The following is a 25,198-nucleotide window of genomic DNA, read 5'->3' on the forward strand; positions in this document are numbered from 1 at the left end:
CCTCTGGGAGTTGTAGTTCCCGGCTGCTGCCTCGCTCTGCGGCTTTGCGGCGAGGGCCGGGCTGGGGACTACATTCCCAGGGCCCTTTGCGCGGCCGGGCGCCTGGCTCCCGCGCTTCTGAGGCTGCCCGGGTGGTGGGTTTCGGGCTGCGGTGACCTTTCCTGGGTGTTTACTTTGAATTCTGGGTCCCCGAGGGAAAATTGCCGGAGCTCCCTCCTTGGCCTTACGCCTTTCCCTTCTCCTCTCGGCTCCCCGTCACGTTCAGGAAATCGTCTTTCAAACCTAGCTCCCGAGACCGACGTTAACCCCTTTTTTGGAAGTGTTCGGTGGCCGTGATAAGATCTCGGGGGACCAAGAGCCCCAGTTCCCCACCCCTGGTTCTGGGAGCAGGACCTGAGGTCGGTTCGGTCGCTCCCCAGCGCGTGCGGGCTTCCGTGGCCCGGAGTCGCCTGGCTGGAGCCGAGCTCCTTTGTTTTGGTTACAGCCCCGAGGCTCCGCAGCTGCCTTCTGGGTCGGGGGTCGGACGGCGGGTCGAGGCCTCCCCGGGGCTTGGGTCGGGGTCGTTATCGGGGGCCGCGATTCCGGGCGGGGGGCGGAGGTTCCATGAGGTCTGTCGACCCCGTGGAATTTTCCTTCGGACAGCACACAGCGTTCACCCAATTCCCAGGGGCTCCCCACGACCACCCCCAAATGCTGGGATCCAGTAGCCAATGAAAACACGTTGAGACCTTTCAGGAGAGCAACCTCGCATAATTATTTCCTACAGTAATCTTAATCTGGGTATAAATTTGAAATTGGCAGGTTCTGCGGCCCCACCCCTTTTTGATAATCTGCTTCTCTTGAACTCCACCTCTTGGGTCCACCAAGGGAACTTAAAATAATAGCAGTGAACAGCCTCAGAGCGCTTGTTATAGGAGCCAGACGATGTACTGAGTGCCCTTTTCTTTTCTTTTTTTTTTTTTTTTTTTGCATGCTCTCATTTTCTCTGTAGACTAACGTTATAAGGCAGGTATTATTATCACTCGCATCTTACAGAGTGGAAAAGTGAGCCCCAAAGAGATCAATAACCTGCTCAAGATACCACAGTGGTTAATGGGAAGCCAGGATTTGAATGTCTGTGAAACTAAATTACGTTTTTGAGTGCTGGATGCCAGGAATGGGGCTGCTTTGTTTATATGGTTTCTCTTTTCATCCACACCTCAATTTAATTAATTAGGTGTATTGTTCCCTTTTTGTAGATAAGTTAACTGAATTATACTTTGATTTTTAAAAAGTTTGGGCACTTTAGAATATACTGGTAGTTAGGTTGTAAGCAGGTTGATCTCTATCAAAAGGTTAGTTCCATTTGAAAAATACAATCATTACTTAGCCACAAAATATGGAAGTAATAGTTCCTATTTATTTATTTATTGAAGGAGAGAGAGGGTGCATGGGCCTGTGCTTCACCTGTGCTGGCCATGGGGGATGAAGGGGTAGGGGAGAAGAGGAGAGGGAGAGAATCTTAAGGGTGGAGCTGATGGAGGGCTCCATCCCACCACCCTGAGGTTATGACCTGAGCCCAAGGACCCAACCGCCCAGGCCCCCAATAGTTCTTATTTCATTGTGAAAAATTCCAAAATATTAGATCATAAAAACTTGAGCAGAGTATCACAAATTTCTAGGTGTAATATGATATTTCTGAGGGAAGGTGAGCAATTTCAATCTGTGGTCATTAGAACTCAATTGCCTTAGTTTTTTAAATCTTGATACTTATTATGCTCCAGTGTTTTCTAACTCTAACTATAGAGTTTGTGAATGTAATTCTATTCCTATGGTCAGTTATTGTATTTGTGTTTTGTAACAATTTCTCTATTTCAAGGATCAGTGGTCAACTGGTCAGGACAGGGGCTACAGAAATTAAGTCCAAACTTACCCTGTGAAGCTGATATTCATACTTTGATTCTGGATAAAAATCAGATTATTAAGTTGGAAAATCTTGAGAAATGCCGACGATTAATACAGGTAGGTACTGTTATCTGGGAAATAGTTATATAAGACCAGTTCATTATTATACAAAACAATAAAATAACGTTAACGAAAAGTAACTCGGCAAGCTGGGAAAGCAGTAAATGTTACCTTAACTTTTTACATGACAGTTTTCCTTGAAGATAAACACATTTGTGCTACATTTAAAATAGACTAGTGAAGGAAGCATTTATTTAAAAAAACAAAGCATATTATGTTGGCAAAGCATTGTGTTGTTAAGATAACCCTTTACATCATGATGGAGGTAAAGAGTTCATGCATTCTGTCAACAAAAGATGGACTCCTCATCTGTCTGGCACTGTTCTAGATTTTGACAGGATTAGGACCTCATTCTAGTGGAACTCACATTCTCAAGTAGTTGCTCTGTTAAAAATGTTTTCTCTTGAACAGTTGAAGAGGGTCTGATTGCTCAGCTTTATGTATATTTTCCATTGCTTAGGAACAACTTAACAACAAATATTTACATTGTAGCGTATTTAGACAAAATATTTGAGAAGTTCAAATCAGGTTTGTATATTTGGGAATGTTTGGCCATTTAACCACCCTCATGTGAAAGTAATATGCATATTTTATTTCTAAGAGTAATGATATGTTTTCTTTCCACAGTTGTCAGTGGCTAATAATCGGCTGGTGCGAATGATGGGTGTGGCCAAACTGACCCAACTGCGGGTTTTAAATTTGCCTCATAATAGCATTGGCTATGTGGAAGGGCTGAAGGATCTAGTACATTTGGAATGGCTGAATTTGGCAGGAAATAATCTCAAGGTGAATTGTTTCCTTTGTCTTTTAGTACTTACAAATTTTTTTTTTAATTTGTAAAAGTATTCACTGCAAAAAAAATTCAAGCAGTATAGAAATAAATAGAATAAAAAGTAAAAGTACCTACTCTCACTTCCCAGGGATACTTTCAGTTAACATAAACAGAAGAAAAAATAATTTATTTTGAAATACATAATGTAGTATAATATTCTTTTAGATGTGGAAAAGAATTGTCTGTATTATACTTAGAAAAATAGTGAAACAATGAAATGTTAGCAGGGCTACTATATCATGCTGAATTACGCTGTAAGTAAATGTTAAATAGTATAGAGGAGAATATAATGTTTCAAAAGTCAAGAGATCTGGATTCTCCGATTCTCCTTCTATCCCTTACTAACTTTTTTTTTTTTTAAGAGTTCATTTATTTATTCATGATAAACAGATAAGAGAGACAGAGGCAGAGGGAGAAGCAGGCTCCATGCAGGGAGTCCGACATGGGACTCGATCCCGTGACCGCGGGATCATGCCCTGGGCCAAAGGCAGATGCACAACCGCTGAGCCACCCAGGCATTCCAGTAACTATATTTTTGTGTAAAAAATATATTTGTGTCTTATTTTTAATATGTTAGATGAGGGGACTCAATTAAGTGCTATTAATAGCTCACTCACTTATTGATCAGTTACTTTATGCTATGTACTATTCTAGGCACCTTAACTGTACTAACTCATTCACTGCCATGACAACCTATGAAGTGGGTATACTCGTTATGTCTGTTGCGTAAATGAGAAACTGAAGTACTGAGAAATAAAGTAACTTGCTTAACATAGCCAGGAGGTTGCAGAGCCAGGATAGGAATCCATGCAGTTCGACTCCTCTCTTAACTTGTAAACTCTGTATACTATATCAGCTGTCCTGTGTTATTACTAAGGTTTTTTTCAAGCTGTAAATATCTGGGATGATAGGATCCTCTATTCTCAGAGGGTTAATGATGGTAGAGGCTTGCTACGTAACAATTTAACCAAATTCTGTTGTTACTACTTCCGCTTTCTCTTGCTAAACTCTGCTCCTCTGCTCCCAGTAATAAGCAGAGGAGGCAGGAGACTCAGGTGTGAGGAACTAGGGAAGAATTTCATTTTTTGATTTGTGTACGTGAACTAGTGCGATGCTTTTCTTATGATAGGCCATGGAACAAATCAGTAGCTGCGCAGCTCTACAGCACCTTGATTTATCAGACAATAACATACCCCAGATAGGTGATCTATCTAAATTGGTGTCACTGAAGGTAAGTGTGTCATTTCTGACATTTTCATGTCATTTCTGAAATTTTATACTAATATGTCAGAAGAAAGTGATCTGATTGGCCTAAAATAAGCCTACTCTGTATGAAGAACAGATTGTGTACATTATGATAAAAATTCTATTAGAGTACCAGAAATTAAGTATGCGGCTCTTTGTTGTTAGTTGCTATAATTGACTTATTTTAACTAAAACTGGTCATTGTAGTTAAGGTTAACTCTTACTTGCCGTCCTATGAACATAATGAAGTCCCGTTTATGCCCAGCCAACACTAGCAGCTTTAGCTATTTGATATGTAATGTGTTGGTGAGGTTGAGAGTGATCATTCCTGAATTTGAGTCTGTTTTTTTAAATTGGGATTGCTTGTTTTAGGTATCACTAAATTATCAAAAGTAATTTCACTTTATTTTAAAAGTAAACCTGTAGAGTATAGTACTTTTTACGGAGTGGAAATGTATCATGCCATCAAATAAACAGTTACAATTATAGCTTCAGAAACATGTAGGCTTTTTCCATGTTTTTGCATCATTAGATATTATTCCCATCAGACAAATTCATTAAACCTTGGAAGCCATATTATTAGCTCAACTTTCCCCACATCTTTAACATAAGTCATTTTTAGTGACAATTACTCTAAACAATCTAATGTGTCCAGATAGTACGAGAATTCAGATGAACTAAAGGAGTTTTTTTTTTCTGTAATGATTATTTTATCAGAAGCCTGGGTATTCAAAGCCTTCAGTTGTTTTTCATTGTTGCTGACTCACTTTGAGTCAGCTTCATCTTCAAGTAGCATGTTGTTCCTTTCTTAAATTCTTAGTTTCTAAGAGAATACAATTGTAAATTATAGGTTGTGGATTACCTCTTTCTCTATTGGAAAATTAGCTTTGTATGTGATTGTTTTAATGAATGTTTTATTTCACCTCTCTCATCCTTTATTTTGATTGAACTTTTAAAATTTTATTTATTTATTTATTTATTATTATTTATTTATTTATTTATTTATTTATTTATTTTAGAGAGAGAGCATGTGAGGGGGTAGGGGGGCCAGAGAGAGAGGGAGAGAGAGAATTTTAAGCAGGCTCCCTGTCCAGACCAGAGCCCATCGAGGGGCTTGATCTCATGACCCTGAGATCATGACTCGAGCCAAAATCAAGAAACAGAAGCTTGACAATTGAGTTACCTCAGTACCCCTTGATTTTTTTTTTAAGATTTTATTTTTTTATTTTGTATTTTTTAAAGATTTATTTATTTATTTATTTATTTATTTATTATTTATTTATGATAAAGAGAGGTGGGGAGCAGAGACACAGGAGGAGGGAGAAGCAGGCTCCATGCCGGGAGCCCAAAGTGGGACTCCAGGATCGTGCCCTGGCCCAAAGGCAGGCACTAAACCGCTGAGCTACCCAGGGATCCCCTAAGATTTTATTTTTAAGTAATCTCCACCCAACCTGGGGCTTGAATTCACAACACTGAGATCAAGAATCACATGCTGTATTGTCTGAGCCACCCAGGTGCCCCAATTTTGATTTTTTAAAAGGAAATGAGCAATATGTTGGAGATTGCTCAAGTTTTAATAACTTAAATCTCAAAAAATGCTAGTTACACCAAGCATGTGTTCTTGGACAAATCTTTAAACTTTCTTGAGCTTAAAATATGGACATGAAAAGAGAGAGCTGGACCAGAAGATCACCTAGGACCCTTGTAGCACGAATAGTCTTTGTTTTTTAAGTGATGAAAAGTCTAATAAAATAGATTCCTTTATTTTTATATGCACCATTTTGGTTATGTCAAAATAGATCATAATCTTTTTATTTGTAATTCATCCTGTTTTTACTTTCAAGACCCTGCTTTTACATGGAAACATCATCACCTCTCTTAGAATGGCACCTGCTTATCTACCCAGGAGTCTTGCTATACTTTCCTTGGCAGAAAATGAAATCCGGGACTTAAATGAGGTAAAATTTGAGGGTATTCTGTGGGATCCAGGAAACTGCAAAGTATGGAAGAGACTCAGGAGAGAGTTGTGACCTCATTTATAAACCGTGTATATCTTGGAAGACATTACCAAAAAGATGAAACACTTGACTCAAAATGATCGTTATTTTTCTTTCTACTTTTTCTTAATGTTAGTGGGTCATTAAGGCTTAATTTCATTTGTAATGCTGCAACTATCATTCCATCCAGAACTGATTTGTGGTAGAGGTGTAACTACATTAAAGGGGTCAATAAGTGATACTGTGCACTTTTGCTGCTATTATGTCTTCAAAATAGGATTTTCTCTGTTAGAAAACACTGCTGATACTCTGTAAGGGATTTTGTGCAGCAGGGACAAATAGTCATACTGATGGAATTTTGAAAGTCAGTGGATAATATCAGAGTGTTACTTGTTGCTTTTCAGAACAAGAGGGAAATTGTTACATTCTCAAACTACCAAAGATATGTACTCAAAGGAAGCCCTGTGCTTGATACTAAATAGTCCATTTCATTCAACAAAGATATCCTTTGTTCCAGATCTCTTTTTTGGCATCCTTAACTGAATTGGAACAGTTGTCGATCATGAACAATCCTTGTGTGATGGCAACACCATCCATTCCAGGGTTTGACTATCGGCCATACATCGTCAGCTGGTGCTTAAACCTCAGAGTCCTAGATGGATATGTGATTTCTCAGAAGGAAAGGTGAACATGACGTCTTTAACATCACATTTATCATGGTTGTTTTGAAAAGACTGCTTACTACAGATTAATAAACTGAATATTTTTTTAATGTGTATTTATAAATTAAGATTATTAATGCAATCATATAGGAAACTATATACTGGTCATTTAGGATTTTCTATCCTTTCCAAGAAAAAATAAGATCAATATCAGCCCGAGAGGTAGGGTTTAGTGAGTTTAACTTAATGCCCAACATATAAGAATTTGATTTCTGAAAGTTCTTTTGTTAAGTAGTTTGCGGGGCTTAGAGTATTTTCTGTTGAAATTATATGGATGCTGTATAGAGTCTCAGATAATTAATGTACTCACTTTTTGATGGTTCAGAAAGATTATTTTTTTCCTGGTTACTAGGGAGTTTCAGCCAACTTCCAGCAGAGTAGCTAAAATTAAAAGGACAGACAATATTAAGTGTTGATGGGTATGTGGAGTATGAGTATGTGGAACTCTCGTACTCTGTTCTCAGAGTGTAAATGGTGCAACTACTTTGAAAAAATGGCATATTTAGTGAAGCTAAATATGCAAATACCGTATGACCTAGCAATCTGGCTTCTGGTATATACCCTACAGAAATAGGTGCTTATGTGTCCCAAGAGACATACACAAGCATGTTCTTAGTAGCTTTACTCATAATAGCTGCAAACATTTCAGAGCTATTTGGTACATTTGGAAACAACCCAAATGTCAGTCCAAAGGGAGAGAGTGAGTGAGTGTGGGTGGGAGGAAGTGCAGAGGGAGAGAGAATCTTAAGCAGGCTCCATACCCATTGTGGAGCCAAGGGCAAGGCTTGCTTGATCCTATAACCCTGAGATCATGACCTGAGCGGAAATCAAGAGTTGGACGCTTATTGACTGAGTCACCCAGGCGCCCTGATCTTTATTTAATACATGGACTCGTTCATGGAGGAAATACTTCAAATTATTTTTATTAGGTAGAATAAAATTTTTATCCTTAGACTAAGTTTGAGAGTTCATGATATCAGTTAATCAGCTAGGCATGCTTCATATCTCATTGTGGAAAAGTTTTTCCTTTCTTGTGATATTGGCAAATCACGTAAAACTAATCTCATTTTATTTTATTTACACCATGACTCTTGCATGATTTTACCAGTTATTAATGGTCCAGTTTTTTTTTAGTCCATAATAGAACTTGGGTGGCTTGACAGTTTTGAACTGTAGAGTTCGTATGATGTCGATAACTTAATATCAAAGTCCAAGTAAAGGGCTGTGGGTTGAAAGTAATTTTCAAACTATTTATAATGCTGAGTTAATGCTATAAAAATAGAAAAAGAATACCAAAATGATCCAACCTCAACTTCAAGTTGAGCCTCTCCCTCTGCCTATGTCTCTCCTGAATAAATAAAATTAAAAAAAAAATGGAAATATATATGCAAAAGTAAACAGTAATGTAATGACTTCCCATGAATCCATTATCCAATTTCTACAGTTTGCTATATTATGTTCTTCTATATTATGTTCAAGCAAATCTCAAACTACATGTAATTTCAACTGTGGATATTTCAGCATATATCTCTAAAAGATAAGGGCTCTTAATGAAATAATTACAATACTAGGGACGCCTGGGTGGCTCAGCAGTTGAGTGTCTGCCTTTGGCTCAGAGCATGATCCCGGAGGCCCAGGATCGAGTCCCACATGGGGCTCCCTGCATGGAGCCTGCTTTTCTCTGCCTATGTCTTTGCCCCTCCCTCTCTCTCTCTCTCTGTCTATCCTTCTGTCTGTCTGTCTATCTATCTATCTCTAATGAATAAATAAATATATTTTAAAAATAAATAAATAAAAATGATGAGTTGATGGTTCACTAGCATCCTCCAGCTGTGACCAATTAGCATTTCTTTTAACTGTCATGAACTTTGGATTTAAATGTAATTGATGTATTTAAGTACTTTAGTTTGATAGTGAAGAGAGAAAATACTCATTGATTCTTTGAAAATAATTTAAAAATATTTAGAACAATGAATGCAATTCTGTGGAAGTGCCCCCTAAGCAAGAAAAAGGTTTAAAACATTATAAAGGGTAAAAGGAGTGAATCAGAAGGAAAGATTTTTTTTTAAAACTTAACTGAATTTTATTTATAAGTCATCCAGTGATGCTGTAAATTAAGAAGGAAGATCATTGTTGCTTCAAAATATATCTTGTCTATGCTGATGTCATCTCCTCTACTGTATGTTCTCCAAATCCAGCTTGAAAGCTGAATGGCTCTATAGTCAAGGCAAGGGGAGAGCATATCGGCCAGGCCAGCATATCCAGCTTGTCCAGTATCTGGCTACAGTCTGTCCTCTCACTTCCACGCTGGGTCTTCAAACTGCAGAGGATGCCAAACTAGAGAAGATTCTGAGCAAACAGAGGTAAGCCTCTTTATTTATAGCAGCTGAGGAAATCATAAGTGAAAATAATTCTGAGTCTTTCCTGCATGGGTTAAGTAGGACTGAATGAAGTGCTATGACCCCCATTTCTGGGCACTGGGACCCCTTGTCACTGCAGCAGTCCTATTGGGGAACTAAACCATGCAGTGCCGTCAAGCTTGCTCTGCAGCAGCTGCAATGTTAATTTCCTGAGTAGTGAGAGTCAAGCAGTATAGGAGGAGCCTGAGATTTTCTTTTTCTTTTTTTTTTTTTTATATTTTATTTATTAGCATGAGTAGGGGTAGGGGCAGAGGAAGAAAATGAGAGAGAGAGAGAATCTGGAGCAAACTCTGTGCTGAGCACATGGAGTCCAATTCAGGGCTTGATCTCATGACCCTGAGATCATGACCTGAGCCAAAATCAAGGGTCAGTCACTCAAGGAACTGAGCCACTCAGGTGCCCTGACACTGGGATTTTTAAAAAATATATATTTGCCCTTTAATGTAGGTGTTTCATATGAGTTTTTTATTTTACTTTCATTTTTATTTTTTTAAATGAAATTAGCCAACATATAGTACATCATTAGTTTCACATGTAGTGTTCAATAATTCATCAGTTGTGTACAACACCCAGTGCTCATCACATCACACGCCTTTCTGAATAGTTGTCACCTATTTACCCCTCTATCTCCCTCCCCTGCAGCAACTCTGTTTGTTTCCTATAGTTAAGAGTCTCTCTTGGGGGATCCCTGGGTGGCTCAGCAGTTTAGTGCCTGCCTTCAGCCCAGGGCGTGATTCTGGAGATCCCGGATTGAGTCCCACATCAGGCTCCCTGCAGGGAGCCTGCTTCTCCCTCTGCCTGTGTCTCTGCCTCTCTCTCTCTCTCTGTCTCTTGTGAATAAATAAATAAAATCTTGAAAAAAAAAAAAGTTTCTCCTGGTTTTTCTCCCTCTCTGATGACTTCCCATTCAGTTTTCCCTCCCATCACCTATGATTCTCTGCGCTGTTTCTTATATTCCACATGTGAGTGAAACCTCATATGGATTTTTTAATACTAACATTAAGAAGTGAAGCTAGATCACTTCTTTTTATCAGAGATCCTGCCTTTGAGTGTTTACGCACGTATGTGTCTATGTGATTGTGGTTAAAAATAAGTTTCTTGGGCAGCCCAGGTGGTTCAGCGGTTTAGTGCCGTCTTCAGCCCAGGGTGTGATCCTGGAGACCCGGAATCAAGTCCCACATCAGGCTCCTTGCATGGAGCCTGTTTCTCCCTCTGTCTGTGTCTCTGCCTCTCTCTCCGTGTGTCTCTCATGAGTAAATAAAATCTTTAAAAAAAATAAGTTTCTTAACCTTACTATCCAATGCTTTCAAACGAGACTTTGTAATTTGGTGGTGATTAAAGATAACTACTTTGAAAACTTGTAAATGTCTACCTTTTTGACAGTATTATATAAGAAGCAGGAAAACTTTGTATTTGTGGTTTGTGTTAAATGACATCAGAGATTATTGGTTTTTAGGTTTCACCAGAGACAGTTGATGAACCAAAGCCAGAGTGAAGAGCTAGCTCCTCTTGCTCCTGTTGAAACAAAAGCACCCCTTGTACCTGAGCATTCAAGCCCTGTTCAAGATGGCCAGATAGTCCAGGAAAGCGGTATGAAATTAACTGATCTCTGATCCTTTTTCTCCAAGTTCAATCTGTTGAGTACCATAAAACAGAAAAAAGTACATATTTTCATAATTTTTGGTTTGTTAAGTGAACATTTAGGTCTTATATGTATGTATATGTACAGACATACATGTAAAACTATATTTTAAAGTATTTATTATTATTTTTGTCACTGGTAACTTTTTAACGTTTTTTACTTTAATTCCAGTTATAGTTAGCACACATTGCTATATTAGTTTCAGTTGTACAATACGGTGATTAAACAATTCTATGCATTACTCAGTGCTCATCTTGATAAGTGCCCTCCTTAATCCCCATCACCTATTTGACCCATCCCTCCACCCACTTCTTCTCTGGTAACCATCAGTTTGTTCTTTATAGTTAAGAGTTTGTTTCTTGGTTTGTCTCGTTCTCTCTCTTTCCTTTGCTCATCTGTTTCATTTCTTAAATTTCACATATGAGTGGCATGTGGTATTTGTCTTTCTCTGACTTATTTCACTTAGCAGTATACTCTCTAGATCCATCCATTGTTGTTGGAAACAGCAAGATTTTATTCCTTATAATGCCTGAATATGAATCCATTGTGTGTATGTGTATATATACATATATCTCATAGCTTCTTTATCCGTTCACCTATGGATGGACACTTGGGCTATTCCATAATTTGGCAATTATAAATAATGCTGCAGTAAATAGAGGAGTGCATGTGTCCCTTTGAATTAGTGTTTTTGTATTTTTTTTTTTTAAGATTTTATTTATTTATTCATGAGAGACAGAGAGGCAGAGACATGGCAAAGGGAGAAGTAGGCTCCCTATGGGGAGCCTGATGAGGGATTCAATCCCAGGACCCCGGAATTATGACCTGAGCCAAAGGTAGATAGATGCTCAACCACTGAGCCACTCAGGCATCCCATTTTTTGTATTTTTTGGGTAAATCCCTAGTAGTTAGATCACTGGATCATAGAATAGTTCTATTTTTAACTTTTGAGGAACATCATTCTATTTTCCACAATGGCTGCACCATTTGCATTCTCACCAACAGTGCATGAGGGTTCCTTTTTCTCCACATTCTTGCCATCAATTGTTGTTTCTCGTGTTTTTGATTTTAGCCATTCTGACAGTTGTGACAGTTGTGAGGTGATAACTCATTGTAGTTTTGATTTGAGTGATATTGAGCATTTTTCTTGTGTTTGTTAGCCATCTGGATGCTTTCTTTGAAGATATGTCTATTCGTGTCTTCTGATTTTTAATTGGATTATTTATTTTTGGCCTATTGAGTTGTATCAGTTCCTTTTTTTTTTTTTTAAGATTTTTATTTACTTATTCATGAGAGATGCAGAGAGAGAGAGAGAGAGAGAGATTGGCAGAGACACAGGCAGAGGGAAGAAGCAGGCTCCCTGCAGGGAGCCTGACGCGGGACTCAATCTTCGATCTCCAGATCATGCCCTGGGCTGAAGGCAGGGCTAAACCGCTGAGCCACCCAGGCTGCCTGAGTTGTATCAGTTCTTTATATATTTTGGATACTAACCTCTTATTGGATATGTCATTTGCAAATATCTTCTCCAGTCCTGTAGGTTGCCTTTTAGTTTTGTTGATTGTTTCCTTCACTGTGCTTTATTTCTAATTTTTAAAAAACATTCAGAGAGTTGCTACCTTTTGTATTGACCTGATACTTTAATTATTCTAAGATTATTGCAAAAATTCATTTTCTTGGGGCTCCTGGGTGGTTCATTGGTTGAGCATCTGCCTTTGGCTCAGGTCGTGATCCCAGGTTCCTGGGATTGAGTCCTGCATCGGGCTTCCACAGGGAGCCTGTTTTCCCTCTGCCTATGTCTCTGCCTCTCTCTCTGTGTCTCTCATGAGTAAATAAATAAAATCTTAAAAAAAAAGAATTCACTTTTTAAAAAGTCTTTGGTTTGATGTTTTAGGCATATTGGAGGAAATCACCAAAGCATTTTATTGCATTTTACTGTATTTTAGGGGTTAGATTTCATTACAAAGATACAACTATAGAAACACTTTTAAATATTTAGTAGTTTCAATGACACTTTGTTGATTCTTCTAGAGCCTGTCATCCAAGTCAATTCTTGGGTTGGGATTAACAGTAATGATGATCAATTATATGCTGTTAAGAATAACTTTCCAGCCTCTGCACACAATACAAGATATTCTCGAAATGACCTGCACTTGGAAGACATACAGACTGATGAGGACAAGTTAAACTGTAGTCTTCTCTCTTCAGAGTCTACTTTTATGCCAGTTGCATCAGGACTCTCTCCAGTATCACCTACAGTTGAGCTGAGGCTACAAGGCATTAACTTGGGCCTAGAAGATGATGGTGTTGGAGATGAATCTGTGAAAGGGCTGGAACACCAGGACTTTAATAAGGAAGAGGAGAAGGCTTTTTGGACTACAAATGAGAATTCTGTTCAAATGAAGGAAAGTGTCATCAGCACAGAGGTAAATGAGAAGGGTGGACTATTACCTTGTCTAGAGCCAACAGTAACTAGTGCTGTCTTGAAGGATGACACCCACAGTCTTACATCTTTTCCTGAGTCAGTTGGACACAGTGTCTTCCATACACAGCCAGATCATGAAGAAACCATGTCTCAATCAGCTTCAGAGAGACTTGCCTGTGGAGTTTTAACCCAGAGATCTGTTGCTTTGGGACAAGATAAAGTTGCACTTCAAAAGTTGAATGAAGCAGCCACCAAACTTCAGGCCTGTTGGCGGGGCTTTTATGCCAGGAACTACAACCCCCAAGCTAAAGATGTGCGTCATGAAATTCGGCTGCGCAGAATGCAGGAACACATTGTTTGCTTAACTGATGAAATAAGGAGGTAGGTCAAAAGTCCTTGGTTAGGTGCTGTCTTGTTGATTTGAGAGTGTCGGAATGTTACAGTTCAGTCAGAGCGCTGAACCATTGCTGTTGTGGTCAGGACACTTCATCCTGTGTTGCCATTCTTGGTTTCCTTGTCTCCTATAACATACTGAAAGCATCTTGAGGACAGAAACTGCCTTTCACATCAACACTGCAAGCATGGCAGTTGGTGCATTGATGCAGCACAGCAATACATGTCGACAATTGCTTGTCTTATAGATATTTATAAACTTAAACATAGGTACAGAAAATGTGGAAAAACTGATTAAGTATAGGAATGAGAAGATGAGAAAGTCTACATAGAACCCAGTAGGTGCATAGAATTAAAGTAAGGAGTGGGGATTTAAAAGGGACTAAAATTCTGGGGCAATGGTAGGAGTTATTCCTCACTTCTGTGACTCGCATTTTACTGACTTCCAGCCAGGAAAGTTAGGAGTTCATAAATTTATTTTGAGTATTGCAACTAGCAATATTTATTAACATTATCAAGTGGGAGGGAGGAGGCAGTAAAAGAGACTGAGAAGGGACAACCAGTGTGATAGGATGATGGAGAGTGTGTGTGTGTCCACTTTGATAGGGAAATGTTCTGGGAGAGAAGAGAGGTACTGTAGGGACGACAGAGGATTATGTATTTAGAAGCTGGAGATTATTGGTGACTGTACTGGGACTATCCTCAGGTTTGATGATTTGCTAAACAGACTCACAAAACTAAGGGAAGCCATTCCATTCATGACTATGGTGTATTACAGTGAAAGGATACAGATCAAAGTCAGCAAAGAAAAAAGGTGCTTAGGGCAGAGTCCAGAGAGCAGGCACACGCTTCTAGGTGTCTTCTTCCAGTGGTGTTGTATAGAGAGGGCTTGAGTCTCCTGGCAGTGACGTGTGACAACGCAGAAGTATTGCCAACCAGGGAAGCTCACTGAAGCCCTGACATGCAGGGTTTTTATGGAGTACCCGTATGACTGACCTAACTACTTAGCTCCTACCCAGAGTCAGACTGATAACAGTGTCTGTATCAGGGCTCTAGGTGAACAAAACACGTATTCAATGTAGTCAAAATGACTTTTAGCGTAAACTATCTAGTTTGGCCCCAAACCCCACATTCACAGATACTCTTATCAAGCAGGGTATTCCATGGGCTTGGATGTCATGTCCAGTCATGTCGGGGAGACGGTCGAAGCCTGTCTTCTTGTTGGAATGTGTAGGGTTTGAACACACCAAGCCTGCTGAGTTAACCCTTTCCTGCCCAGTGAATTTCCTAAGAGCAGCTTCAGTGAATAGTGGAATCAGGCAGTTTGGAATGCATTGAATAGTGGAGGGGTGATGAGTGAGTGTAGCTCGTTCTTTTTTTTTTTGGGGGGGGGGGACCCTGTTTGGGGTATGTTGCTGGAGGAGAATCTGGAGTTAAGGAAGATTCTTTTTTAAAGATGGGAGATGTAGAACATGTCTATGTGTTGATGGAATTGATTCAATAAAGAAGGGAAAACTGATGGTGCAGAGGAAAGAAAGGAGAAGTATGAAGTTGAAGTTCTTGAGAAGGTCAAAGAAGGGATCCAGTGCAGGAGGAGAGGGAGTGGCCTGAGGTAGAAGCGACAGCAGAAGCAGGTAAGGTGATGGGCTTGATGGGGGGAAAGGGCAAGTTCTGTCGGATGAATGCTTCTCTTTTTTCAATGATACAGAAGACTTGGTCAACATTTGAAAATGAGGAGGGGGGTGAGAGTGTAGAAGGTTTATGAAAGATGTGAGGGGTAAGGTATTCATCTTAGAAGTGAACCTAGAAGGAGAGTGGAGGATTATTAGACTGTATGAGGAAAAACTAAAGTGCAAAACAATAGGTCGGGTTGTATGAGTTAGATCATCAACTCTCAGCTGTTCTATTCGAATTTGGACATGGTTAACTTGATCCCTCCAGGAATGGGTTTGTTTCCAGGTGAGTATGTCAGGGGGAGAGGGAAGGGCAAAGGAGCTGAAGAGATTTGGGAGGGGATAATTACAACAGTGGATCTTGGAATTTAAAGAAGGTAAAAGGAAAGACAGGAAGAGGTGGGGATCGTTGGTTTGGAGGCCTGGATGAAGACTGGATGTCTACATTGTTGCGGGGAGGGGGGTGCAAGAGCAAGTGAACTGGAAGGATGGGAGGTTTGTGTGGGTGCTTGAAATTGTTCTTGAAAATGGTGTAGTCAAAATGATTGGGTCTAGAGTGAGACTATGAGGGGCACCTGGGTGGCTCAGCGGTTGAGCATCTGCCTTCAGCTCAGGGTGTGATCCTGGGGTCCCAGGATCGAGTCCCACATCACGCTTCCACATGGAGCCTGCTTCTCTCTCTGCCTGTGTCTCTGCCTCTCTCAGTGTGTGTCTCATGAATAAGTAAATAAAATCTTAAAAAAAAAGTAAGAGTGAGACTGAGAAAGAATGACATGGGGTGGATTATTGTCAGATCATCCATGTGAATGCTGAGGTCTCCAGAACTGATGATGGGAATGAAGCAGAGAGAGACTGGTGCTGAGATTTCAGTGAATGCGGGCAGATTCTGGGAGAGGCCAGTACTTGAAAAAGAATTTGGAGAAATTTATAGGATGGCAGGAGTTCTTCAAAGAGGAAGGCAAAAAACATTTATTGACAGCAATGAGAAGCTATCTTCTGAGCCTGCTGTATAAATGAAAAAAATAGCTTCTTCTTTTTTTCAGTAAGCTCCATGCCCAACGTGGGGCTTGAACGCATGACTCCAAGATCAAGAGTCACATGCTCTGTGACTGAGCCAGCCAGGTGTCTCAAAATAGCTTCCACTTGAGAGGGAAGCTACTCTAAGTTTCAGCTTAGGTAGTCTAAAAGTGGAAAAGGGGGATCCCTGGGTGGCGCAGCGGTTTGGCGCCTGCCTTTGGCCCAGGATGCGATCCTGGAGACCCGGGATCGAATCCCACGTCGGGCTCCCGGTGCATGGAGCCTGCTTCTCCCTCTGCCTGTGTCTCTGCCTCTCTCTCTCTCTGTGTGTGTGACTATCATAAATAAATAAAAAATTAAAAAAAAAAAAGAAAAAAAAAGAAATCTTTCCTTTTAAAAAAAAAATAAATAAAAGTGGAAAAGGATGTTATTGGACTATTAATCTCTTTACAGCACATAGATTTATTAGTTTTAACAATAGGCACAAGTCAAAGCACCTTCCTTGTGTCAGTAATGGATTTTGAATTATTGTAGATTAAGAAAAGAAAGAGATGAAGAACGTATTAAAAAATTTGTGCAAGAAGAGGCTGTCAGATTCCTCTGGAACCAGGTAAACCCATTCCTGCTGATTTACCTGATGTGTGAACCAAGAAAAATTCTAGATTTATTGAGATAATCATAGAGTGGTCAGGCATATTAAGGGTGTGGTCTATGTTCTTTGCCACTAACTCTGAACCAGGACAGTGAATTTTGTTACATTTTATTTAATCTAAAGAAAAATATTTTCATAATTTTAACCAGAAAAATAAAGAACTGTAAAGATGAAGGAAAGTGACTAAAATGAGGGAAGTTGTCAGACCTTCCCAATAGGTAGAAAAAACTCAAAGTTTCATGTAGCCATCTATCTTGTTTTACCTTTTGGGAATATTTGAATGAAAAGTGACTGAAATGGTGTAGGATGGCTATGATAAGCATGTCTTAAAAAGTGCGTGTGACTTCTTGCGAGAGAGAGCTTAAATTCTGTAATAACATACTTTAGGGATAGTTCAGACAATCAGTTTTACTGTTATTTTATCTCCTCAAATATTTTTTGACAGTAATATCTTGGAAATATCTTTATAAAACAACTTGTTATTACAGAATTTTACCTACAAAATTAAGAAATAGTTACTGATTTTTAAGTAACTAGGGAGGGTGGTTAAATAAATTATAGAATAACAACATCATGGAACATTGTGGAACAGTTAAAAAGAATAAGGTAACAGTATGGACTGATGTGGAAAGATCTCTAATAACAGAAAGTTGCCAGCACTTAAGATTCTGCTTGATTTTTAAAACTCCGTGTGTATTTGAAAACACAGTGAGAGGTCTGTAAGGACCCACACCAAACTGCTATCAGTAATTATTTGGGTAGTCAAAGAGAAACTACAAAATTCTACATATTGCTTTGTTGTTGCAGATTTAATTGTAAAATTGTGTGATTTCAATTGTACTTTAAAAATCTAAAGGTCATATTATCAAGAACCCAGGGCATTTTGGGATATTGTAGAGTTCTATATGCTATATGTTAGATAATATTTAAAAACTCTATCCTAAATGGGTATCTACAATGAGATTTTTATTTTAGAGAATCTACTTATGGGCTCTAATCTGTCTTATTCAAAAGACTTTAGTTTATATTGAGTACATTATTGACCCGTTGGTCACAGACTCTTGTGCTTCTGATAGTTTTTCCAGTGGCAACAAGAGAATTTCTTTGGCCCATCCTGACTCTCTTGGTTAGGACCTTTTGTTACCAAGGATGTGAGTCGCTTGTGCCAGTTTGGTTTACGCCGGGAGTGCTGTGGAGGGGAAAAGGGGAGTCAGGCCATTTCTAACTCCAGTTGTCCCATCTGCCATTTACCAACTCCATGAGTGTTGGGAAAAAAGTTTAAAGAACATTGTAAAACAGGCATGATTTTTATTTTATAAATAAAACTATATCCTTTGGTTTGCAGGTAAGGTCTCTGCAAGCTTGGCAGCAGATGGTGGATCAGCGTCTCAGTTCCTGGCATACTGATGTTCCTCCTATATCAAGTACCCTAGTACCACCTAAACTTCCGTTATTCACCCAAAGTCAGGAGCGGTTCATTGCTCCTGATGAGGCCCCTCAAGAGAAATCCTTACCAGAATTTCCAGACTCTGGTTTTCATTCTTCCCTAACAGAGCAAGTTCACTGTTTGCAGGATTCTTTGGATTTTGAAAAAAGTTCCACAGAAGGCAGTGAAAGTTCCATAATGGGGAATTCCATTGACACAGTCAGATATGGTAAAGAGTCAGGTGTAGGGGATGTCAGTGATGAACACGGTGAATGGAGTAAGGAAAGCTTTAACACTGAGCAGGATAATAGTCTACTTGAGCAGTATTTAACTTCAGTTCAACAGCTGGAAGATGCTGATGAGAGGACAAATTCTGATGAAGGGGCAGGAGACAGTAAGCTTCACATAGCTCCCTCCCCTGAAAAGTTGGATGCCTTGTCTGAAGGTGCTTCTGTAGGTGATCCTCATGGCATATCTCCTACTTTGCAAGATGAAATCAGCCAGGCACCAGAAAATTGTAAATTAAATGCTGACGTTCAAGGGCAACAGTCAGACTGTGATTCCACATTTCAGGTATTGCATGTTGGTATTACCGTGTAGCATATCTGGTTGTTGCTTGGGAAGCAGAATCTACTATTTAACTCTAAACATTTTCGGTTGCCTTTTTTTTTTTTTTTTTTTTTTTAAGGAGATATCACCCCCATTTTTGTTACTATTTATATAGAATTTGTATTCTTGTCTCATGTTTTCCATATTTTAGATACTGGGCTGAATCTTCATTTTGATTTTATTAGCTATTAGCTGTAATCTATCGAACAATATTTATATTAAAAGCTATATGCACTTTATTTCCTAACAACTGAATTGCATCAACAGTGTTCGTGTTTTTTAATGTACTCATTTCCTTTCAAAAATAAACTAGAGTATCTTCAAGAAAATAGAAGAATTTACCTTAAAGATATAAATAAGATAATTTAGATTTTTCTGTATGTCAGTAAAATAATTATGTAGTAAGGAATGCAATTTGTTAAAGTGAGTGTAGATGACAAATACCAGGACTGTGAACTATAGAAATTTTCCAGCCTCCTTGGAATGAGAACATATATTTTTAAGCCTTTTTTTTCTCCCTTATGAGTAAGGAAAGCCTTCTGATCAGCAGATAGAAAAGGTAAGATTTTAGGATGTTTCAGAGGAAATGAATACAATTGTCTCATGGAAAACTTTAATTAATGTCATGTAGCAGTTTTAACATATGAAGCAAAGTGTTCCATCTGGAATTAAAATAAAGCTTACTTAAAGAGGCAGTACTAGAATATTTCTCTCAGATGTGAAGGAAGCAGATGCTAGACTCCATTTGCTTGAAATAATGTCACAGCAGACGTTATCATTTCATTCAGTGCTTTTTTTACCCTACAGATAAGCATTTATGTGCCAACATATTGCGAGAAATTACCATATGTTCATCTTCTCTGACCCTGCTTTATATTTGCTTATGTATTTCAGCAGGTCTGTGGCCATTTACTTCATTTTTTGACCTCTGACCTCACAGTGAAGGACATTTAAAATATTAGTGGTAGAGTATGAATGACTTTTTTAAAGGACTATTTTCTATCCAAATCTCTGAAAAAGTGCCACATTTGGAAGAGAATTTAACGGTGGTTAAGAAAAAATAAACCTCACTTATTTCTTGTTAGGGAGAATATATATCTGTAACTTCAGGAAGAAATGATAATACTGTGTTTGAACGTTAGAGATGGATGCATTTGCAAATCAAGGAAGCTTGATATATTAATCTTTGAGAATGTTATGGTATCATTGAACAATGCATAGCTGATTTCCCCTGATCTCTGGACATACAACTATTTAAAACTATGGCAATACTTAAGTGTTCTCTAAATTTAGGTGCTAAATATCTATTCATTTTTCTGTTACAGTCACTAGATCCCTTTCTTTGAAGTTCTATAAAATAAAAACTTTTGATCCTTCAAGAAAAGTCAGGGATCACATGTTATACTTTGTTGATAGCTAGAAACATTTCTCCAGCATGGGTAAGATGCATTTTTTGTGGTTTATAAATATGTAGCACTCAGGTTGAGAAGACTTGGATTTCATTCTCAGAAATCTAGAGTTTCTTTAAAAGGAACTATTTTCTGTCACTTATAAATGAAACAGCCGTCTTACACTCAGAATTTTCCCAAATGAAGCATGTGTAACGTTGAATGCATGTTAAATACAAATAGAATTTTTTACTTTTTGAATAATGCTAATCTTTTATGAATGATTTTGAATTTCTTCTTAAATATACCCTATTTTTCTATTTTACAATTAAGTGCCTCATTTGCTGCCCATAGTTAGACACAAAAAAAACCCCAACTTGCTCTGCACTAATACCAAAGTACTGTTTTATGGTACATTAATTTCTCATAAAAGTTCTTCAAATGTCACGGTTCAGTATTGCCTAAATAGGTTTCTGCTGATATCTTCCCCCTCTTTTTCTAAGAAATGGCAAAACACAACTAAATTCATTGAACATCAGCATTTGTCAGCCAGATTTCCTTTTTTACCTTTGGCTTGTTTTTCTAGCCCATAAATGGTATTAGTGTACTTTTAAAATTGGCAGATTATGATAATAGTTAATATTCTGCTCTTCATTTGATTTCACCTTACTAGAGTTTTGAAGTGCAAGAATACTAAGTAGCGCTCCCTACCTTAACTGTACAGATTATTTTGAATGTAAATAGAATGAAAATAATGTAAATTAGAATACAAGAAAATTGTGGCATAGGCTTAATATATTTTAATAGGTTTACAGCGTAATTTAAAATAACTTATGTAATTAAGATATTTGGTGTTATGTCATGGGCTACTCATTGGTTTGGCTAAAGAGAGAATGGGTCTAGTAAAGTTTGGGAAGTTTGAGGTTTACGTGGTCCTTGTGTTTTTTCCTACGGGAGAGGATTAGCTTAGCTGTGCTATTTTAGTTTATATCAGTTTTCTTGGTACATAGAAAATTCAATATATCAATGAGATATTCCTCCAGAAGCACAGAATCCTACCATGGAAAAATTGGAAGGAATCTTAGTGATTATCTATTTTAATCTCTTTGCTTTAAAAATGAAACTAAGGTACAGAGAAATAAAGTGACTTGCCTGATGTTATACCTAGTTAGTAGTAATAAACTGTGAAAACTTAAAAGTTATTGCATTCCAAAATTTGTTATTATACACTATTAGTTTTATATTTAGTGAGTCAGTAGGAACATCTTTGTGCATTTTTCATTCTCTTCAAAAGAAGAAAAAAAAAAAAACTTCTGACAGAGCTAGAACTCTACCACTTGGAGCAAAAAGACTGCTTGTAGAAAATGACTAAGTCATTCAGAACTCTGAGGAAATTTTCTCCAAGAAATGTGATTTTTACTAAAATGATTTTAAAGAGCACTTATAGGAATTAAAAATTTAAAAGAATAATTGCATCTTGGAATCCATTTATTTCACGACAGGAAGTATAAGAGGTTGCTGAGATACCTAAAATTTCTAGTGAAATCCTGAGTTTGAATTTCATCTTCAGTTTTAAAGAACAACAGATACCAGAGCTTTAACTCTCTTGATGTGCAGAAATGTCCAATCATGTCAGTTGATATAAATACAATATAGTTTGGTTCTATAAGCTTAATTATGCAAGGCCTCATAATATGCATGTTTTCGGAAAACATTTAGCCACACACTGGTTTGCATATATGCAAAGAACTTTTATTCTTGAACAATGGGGTGCCATTCTTGAGTGTGGACTTTTATTTTTGTTTTGGGTTATTTTAAATATGTAAACACTGTAATAGTATTTTCCTGTTATCTACTTAATACAAGTCTGGTTCCACTTTTTATAAGTATTTTCAGATACAATATAAGCTTAAGATATTATACTATTTCCTTGGTACTTTTTTGGGTGCAGATTCTTAGAATTGGATTTATAACAATAATATGAAATATAAAACTTTTTTTTCCAGAGTTAAAAGGGAAAGTATAACATGAGTCTGATCAGGTTCCCATTCAATAAAAGAAAAAGACTTAATTTTTAATGTATATTTTTATTTTACTATGTACCTTATTAATGATATTGTAATGTTTTAACTTTTAAATATATGATCCCTTTGTTCTTAAAGCAAAACAGATCCCTTTGTTCTTTATGTCTGTAAAGAACATTTAAATATTTTTAGTTCTGTTGCTTACACTGGTCAAACCTGTTGTGCCATATTAAAATTAAAAGTCAAGTAAACAGTTCTCACAACCTTGGAGTGAAGCAGATAATTGTCTTTTTAAAATGAGGTGCTTTTTATTTGTGAATGAATAGAAATCATACTAAATTTTAATTCCTTAATTGATTTTAGTAGATAGCAGGAATCTCTCTAGTGGCTTTGTTCATTTTTTAATTAAATTTCTTTGAGCATTTTGTAATAATTTTGATGTTGATAATAAGTATTTAAAAGTAATTTGATTTTGGACTATTTCTAGATTTCTCTTTAGTTTTGTTTTAGAAATAGGTGATTTAAAGTGGTTATGGTCTGTTTTATGAAGGCTTAATATTTTATATTGTACTTAATTTGTATTTGAGTCTCTAATAAAAAAGTTTGTACATTTGTTTCAGTGATTCATCTGTTTATTACAGTGATTAGTAGTAATAGTTGATACTCATTGTGTTTGCAATTAATGGGTAACTAAAATCCAGAACAAATTGCAGATAGAATTCCTTTTTTTTTTTTTTTTAATTTTTATTTATTCATGATAGGCACACAGTGAGAGAGAGAGAGAGGCAGAGACACAGGCAGAGGGAGAAGCAGGCTCCATGCACCAGGAGCCTGACGTGGGATTCGATCCTGGATCTCCAGGATCGCGCCCTGGGCCAAAGGCAGGCGCCAAACCGCTGTGCCACCCAGGGATCCCTGCAGATAGAATTCTAAGGAAGTTCTAGAGTATTGTTATATAAATGAGTTTACACTGAAATAGGTGTAGCCTTATGGTAATGGATATGAAATGAGAGAAATGCTGATTTAATAGTTTTATTTAGTATAGGTTTCATTATTTCCAGGTAATGGGTAGAGAAGAGCAGATACCCCTCAGAGAGCACAGATGACATTGCCAGGTGCTATTGAAATGGTGCTGAGAGTGTTTAGGGAGTGAATGAGTTAGTAGAGCACAAGCCCTCTCATTTGACATAGTTGGGACCTGTAGTTGATTGATGTTATGGACCATATTGTATCTACTGTTAAAATTTATATGTTGAAGTCCTCCCACTGTGACTGTGTTTGGACATAAGAAATTCAAGGAGGTAATTAAGATTAAAAAATGTCATAAGAAAGGGGCCTTAATCCAATAGGACTGGTATACGATAAGGATGAGACGCAAGACATTTTCTGGGTGTGCCCAGAGGAGAGGCCACTTGAGGACACAGTGAGAATGCAGCCATCTGCAAGCCAGGAAGAGAGAGAGCTCAACATAAATCAACCTTGCTGAGACCTGGATCTTGGACTTTCAGCCTCCAGAGATAGGGGAAAATAAATTTCTATCGTTTAAGCCACTCAATCAGTGGTAGTTTGTTATGGCCGCCTGAGGTGACTAATACAGTTGGCTAACCAAAATTTTGGTTAGGGCAGGGAATCATAAAAAATTATTTATGTACCTTTAAAAAAACTACTGAGATATAAAGGCCACACAGTCAACTCCATGTTTTTAAAGTAAGTTTGAAAGGTGTCTGGCTGACTTAGTAGAGCATGTGATAGAGCATGTGACTCTTGATCTCAGGGTTGTGAGTTCAAGCCCCACATTGGGCATGAAGCCTACTTAGAAAAATAAAGTGGATGATTTGATAAATTTTGACACATATATATGCCCATTAAACCCATCACAACAATCAAGATAGTGAACACATTTACCACCTTTGAAAGAGTCTTCATTTCCTTCATAACCCCTCCTATTTGGTCTGGTTTCTTTTACTCAGTTATCTGAGATTCATCTAATGTTTCATTCCTTTTTATTGCTGAGTTGTATTCCATTGTATATATTTGCTACAATTTTTTCAATTTTATTTAAAAAGTTTTTCCTGCTTTATTGAGAAGTGTTGACATATTGTGTAAGTTTAAGGTATACAGCATGATGCTTTGATACATGTATATATTATAAGTGTTTTTCACAATAAGGTTAGTTAACATATCCATCACCTCATTTAGTTTTACAGTTGTATATGTTGAGAGCTTTTAAGATCTATTCTCCTAGCTTTGAAGGAGTTTTATGGTAACAGGTCTTATATCTAAGCGGAATCTATTTCAAGTTAATTTTTGTGAGAGGTCTAATTTGGAGGTTTCATTCTTTGAAGTATGAATATTCAGCTTTTCCGGCACCATTTATACTCTTTCCCTATTGTATATTCTTTGCTTCTTGTCAAATATTAGTTGACCATATATGCAAGGGTTTATGTCTGAACTCTTGACTGTTCTATTGGTCTATGTGTTTGTTTTGATGGCACTATACTGTTTTGGTCACTATAGCTTTGTAACCGTTTGAAATCAAAAAAATGTTATGCCTCCCACTTTGTTGTTCTTTTTCAGCTTTGGCTATTTGGGTCCTGTGGTTCTCTATAAATCTTAGGAATGTTTTTTCTATTTCTGTAAAAAAACAAATACCATTGGAATCCATAGGGATTGCACTGAATCTATAGATGGCTCTGGGTAGTATAGATATTTTAATAATATTAATCCTTACA

General features: G+C 37.7%; 1 protein-coding gene and 1 long non-coding RNA gene across 8 annotated transcripts in view; one reads left to right on the top strand and one right to left on the bottom strand.

Moving 5' to 3' along the window:
* Positions 1-23,085, top strand: part of CEP97 (centrosomal protein 97) — a 41,469-nt gene extending 18,384 nt beyond the window's left edge. For 2 of the 7 annotated variants that reach the window (XM_038582683.1, XM_038582684.1), the window contains exons 3-12: positions 1,859-2,001; positions 2,632-2,790; positions 3,966-4,067; positions 5,926-6,039; positions 6,596-6,762; positions 8,999-9,163; positions 10,677-10,810; positions 12,891-13,665; positions 16,902-16,977; positions 18,365-23,085. In XM_038582683.1, coding sequence (XP_038438611.1) covers positions 1,859-2,001; positions 2,632-2,790; positions 3,966-4,067; positions 5,926-6,039; positions 6,596-6,762; positions 8,999-9,163; positions 10,677-10,810; positions 12,891-13,665; positions 16,902-16,977; positions 18,365-19,045 — 2,516 coding nt within the window. In that variant the 3' untranslated portion in view covers positions 19,046-23,085. The other 5 variants (XR_005383214.1, XM_038582687.1, XM_038582686.1 and 2 more) reach the window with 5 other exon arrangements.
* On the bottom strand, positions 8,803-19,119 carry LOC111093717. The gene is made up of 3 exons (XR_005383219.1): positions 18,534-19,119; positions 10,763-10,854; positions 8,803-9,149 (listed from the first exon to the last, which is right to left on the bottom strand). It is a non-coding gene; the product is annotated as an uncharacterized LOC111093717 (long non-coding RNA).
* Positions 23,086-25,198: the final 2,113 nt, after the last annotated feature.

This window comes from Canis lupus, chromosome 33 (assembly GCF_011100685.1).
Source record: "Canis lupus familiaris isolate Mischka breed German Shepherd chromosome 33, alternate assembly UU_Cfam_GSD_1.0, whole genome shotgun sequence".
Lineage (NCBI taxonomy): Eukaryota > Metazoa > Chordata > Mammalia > Carnivora > Canidae > Canis > Canis lupus.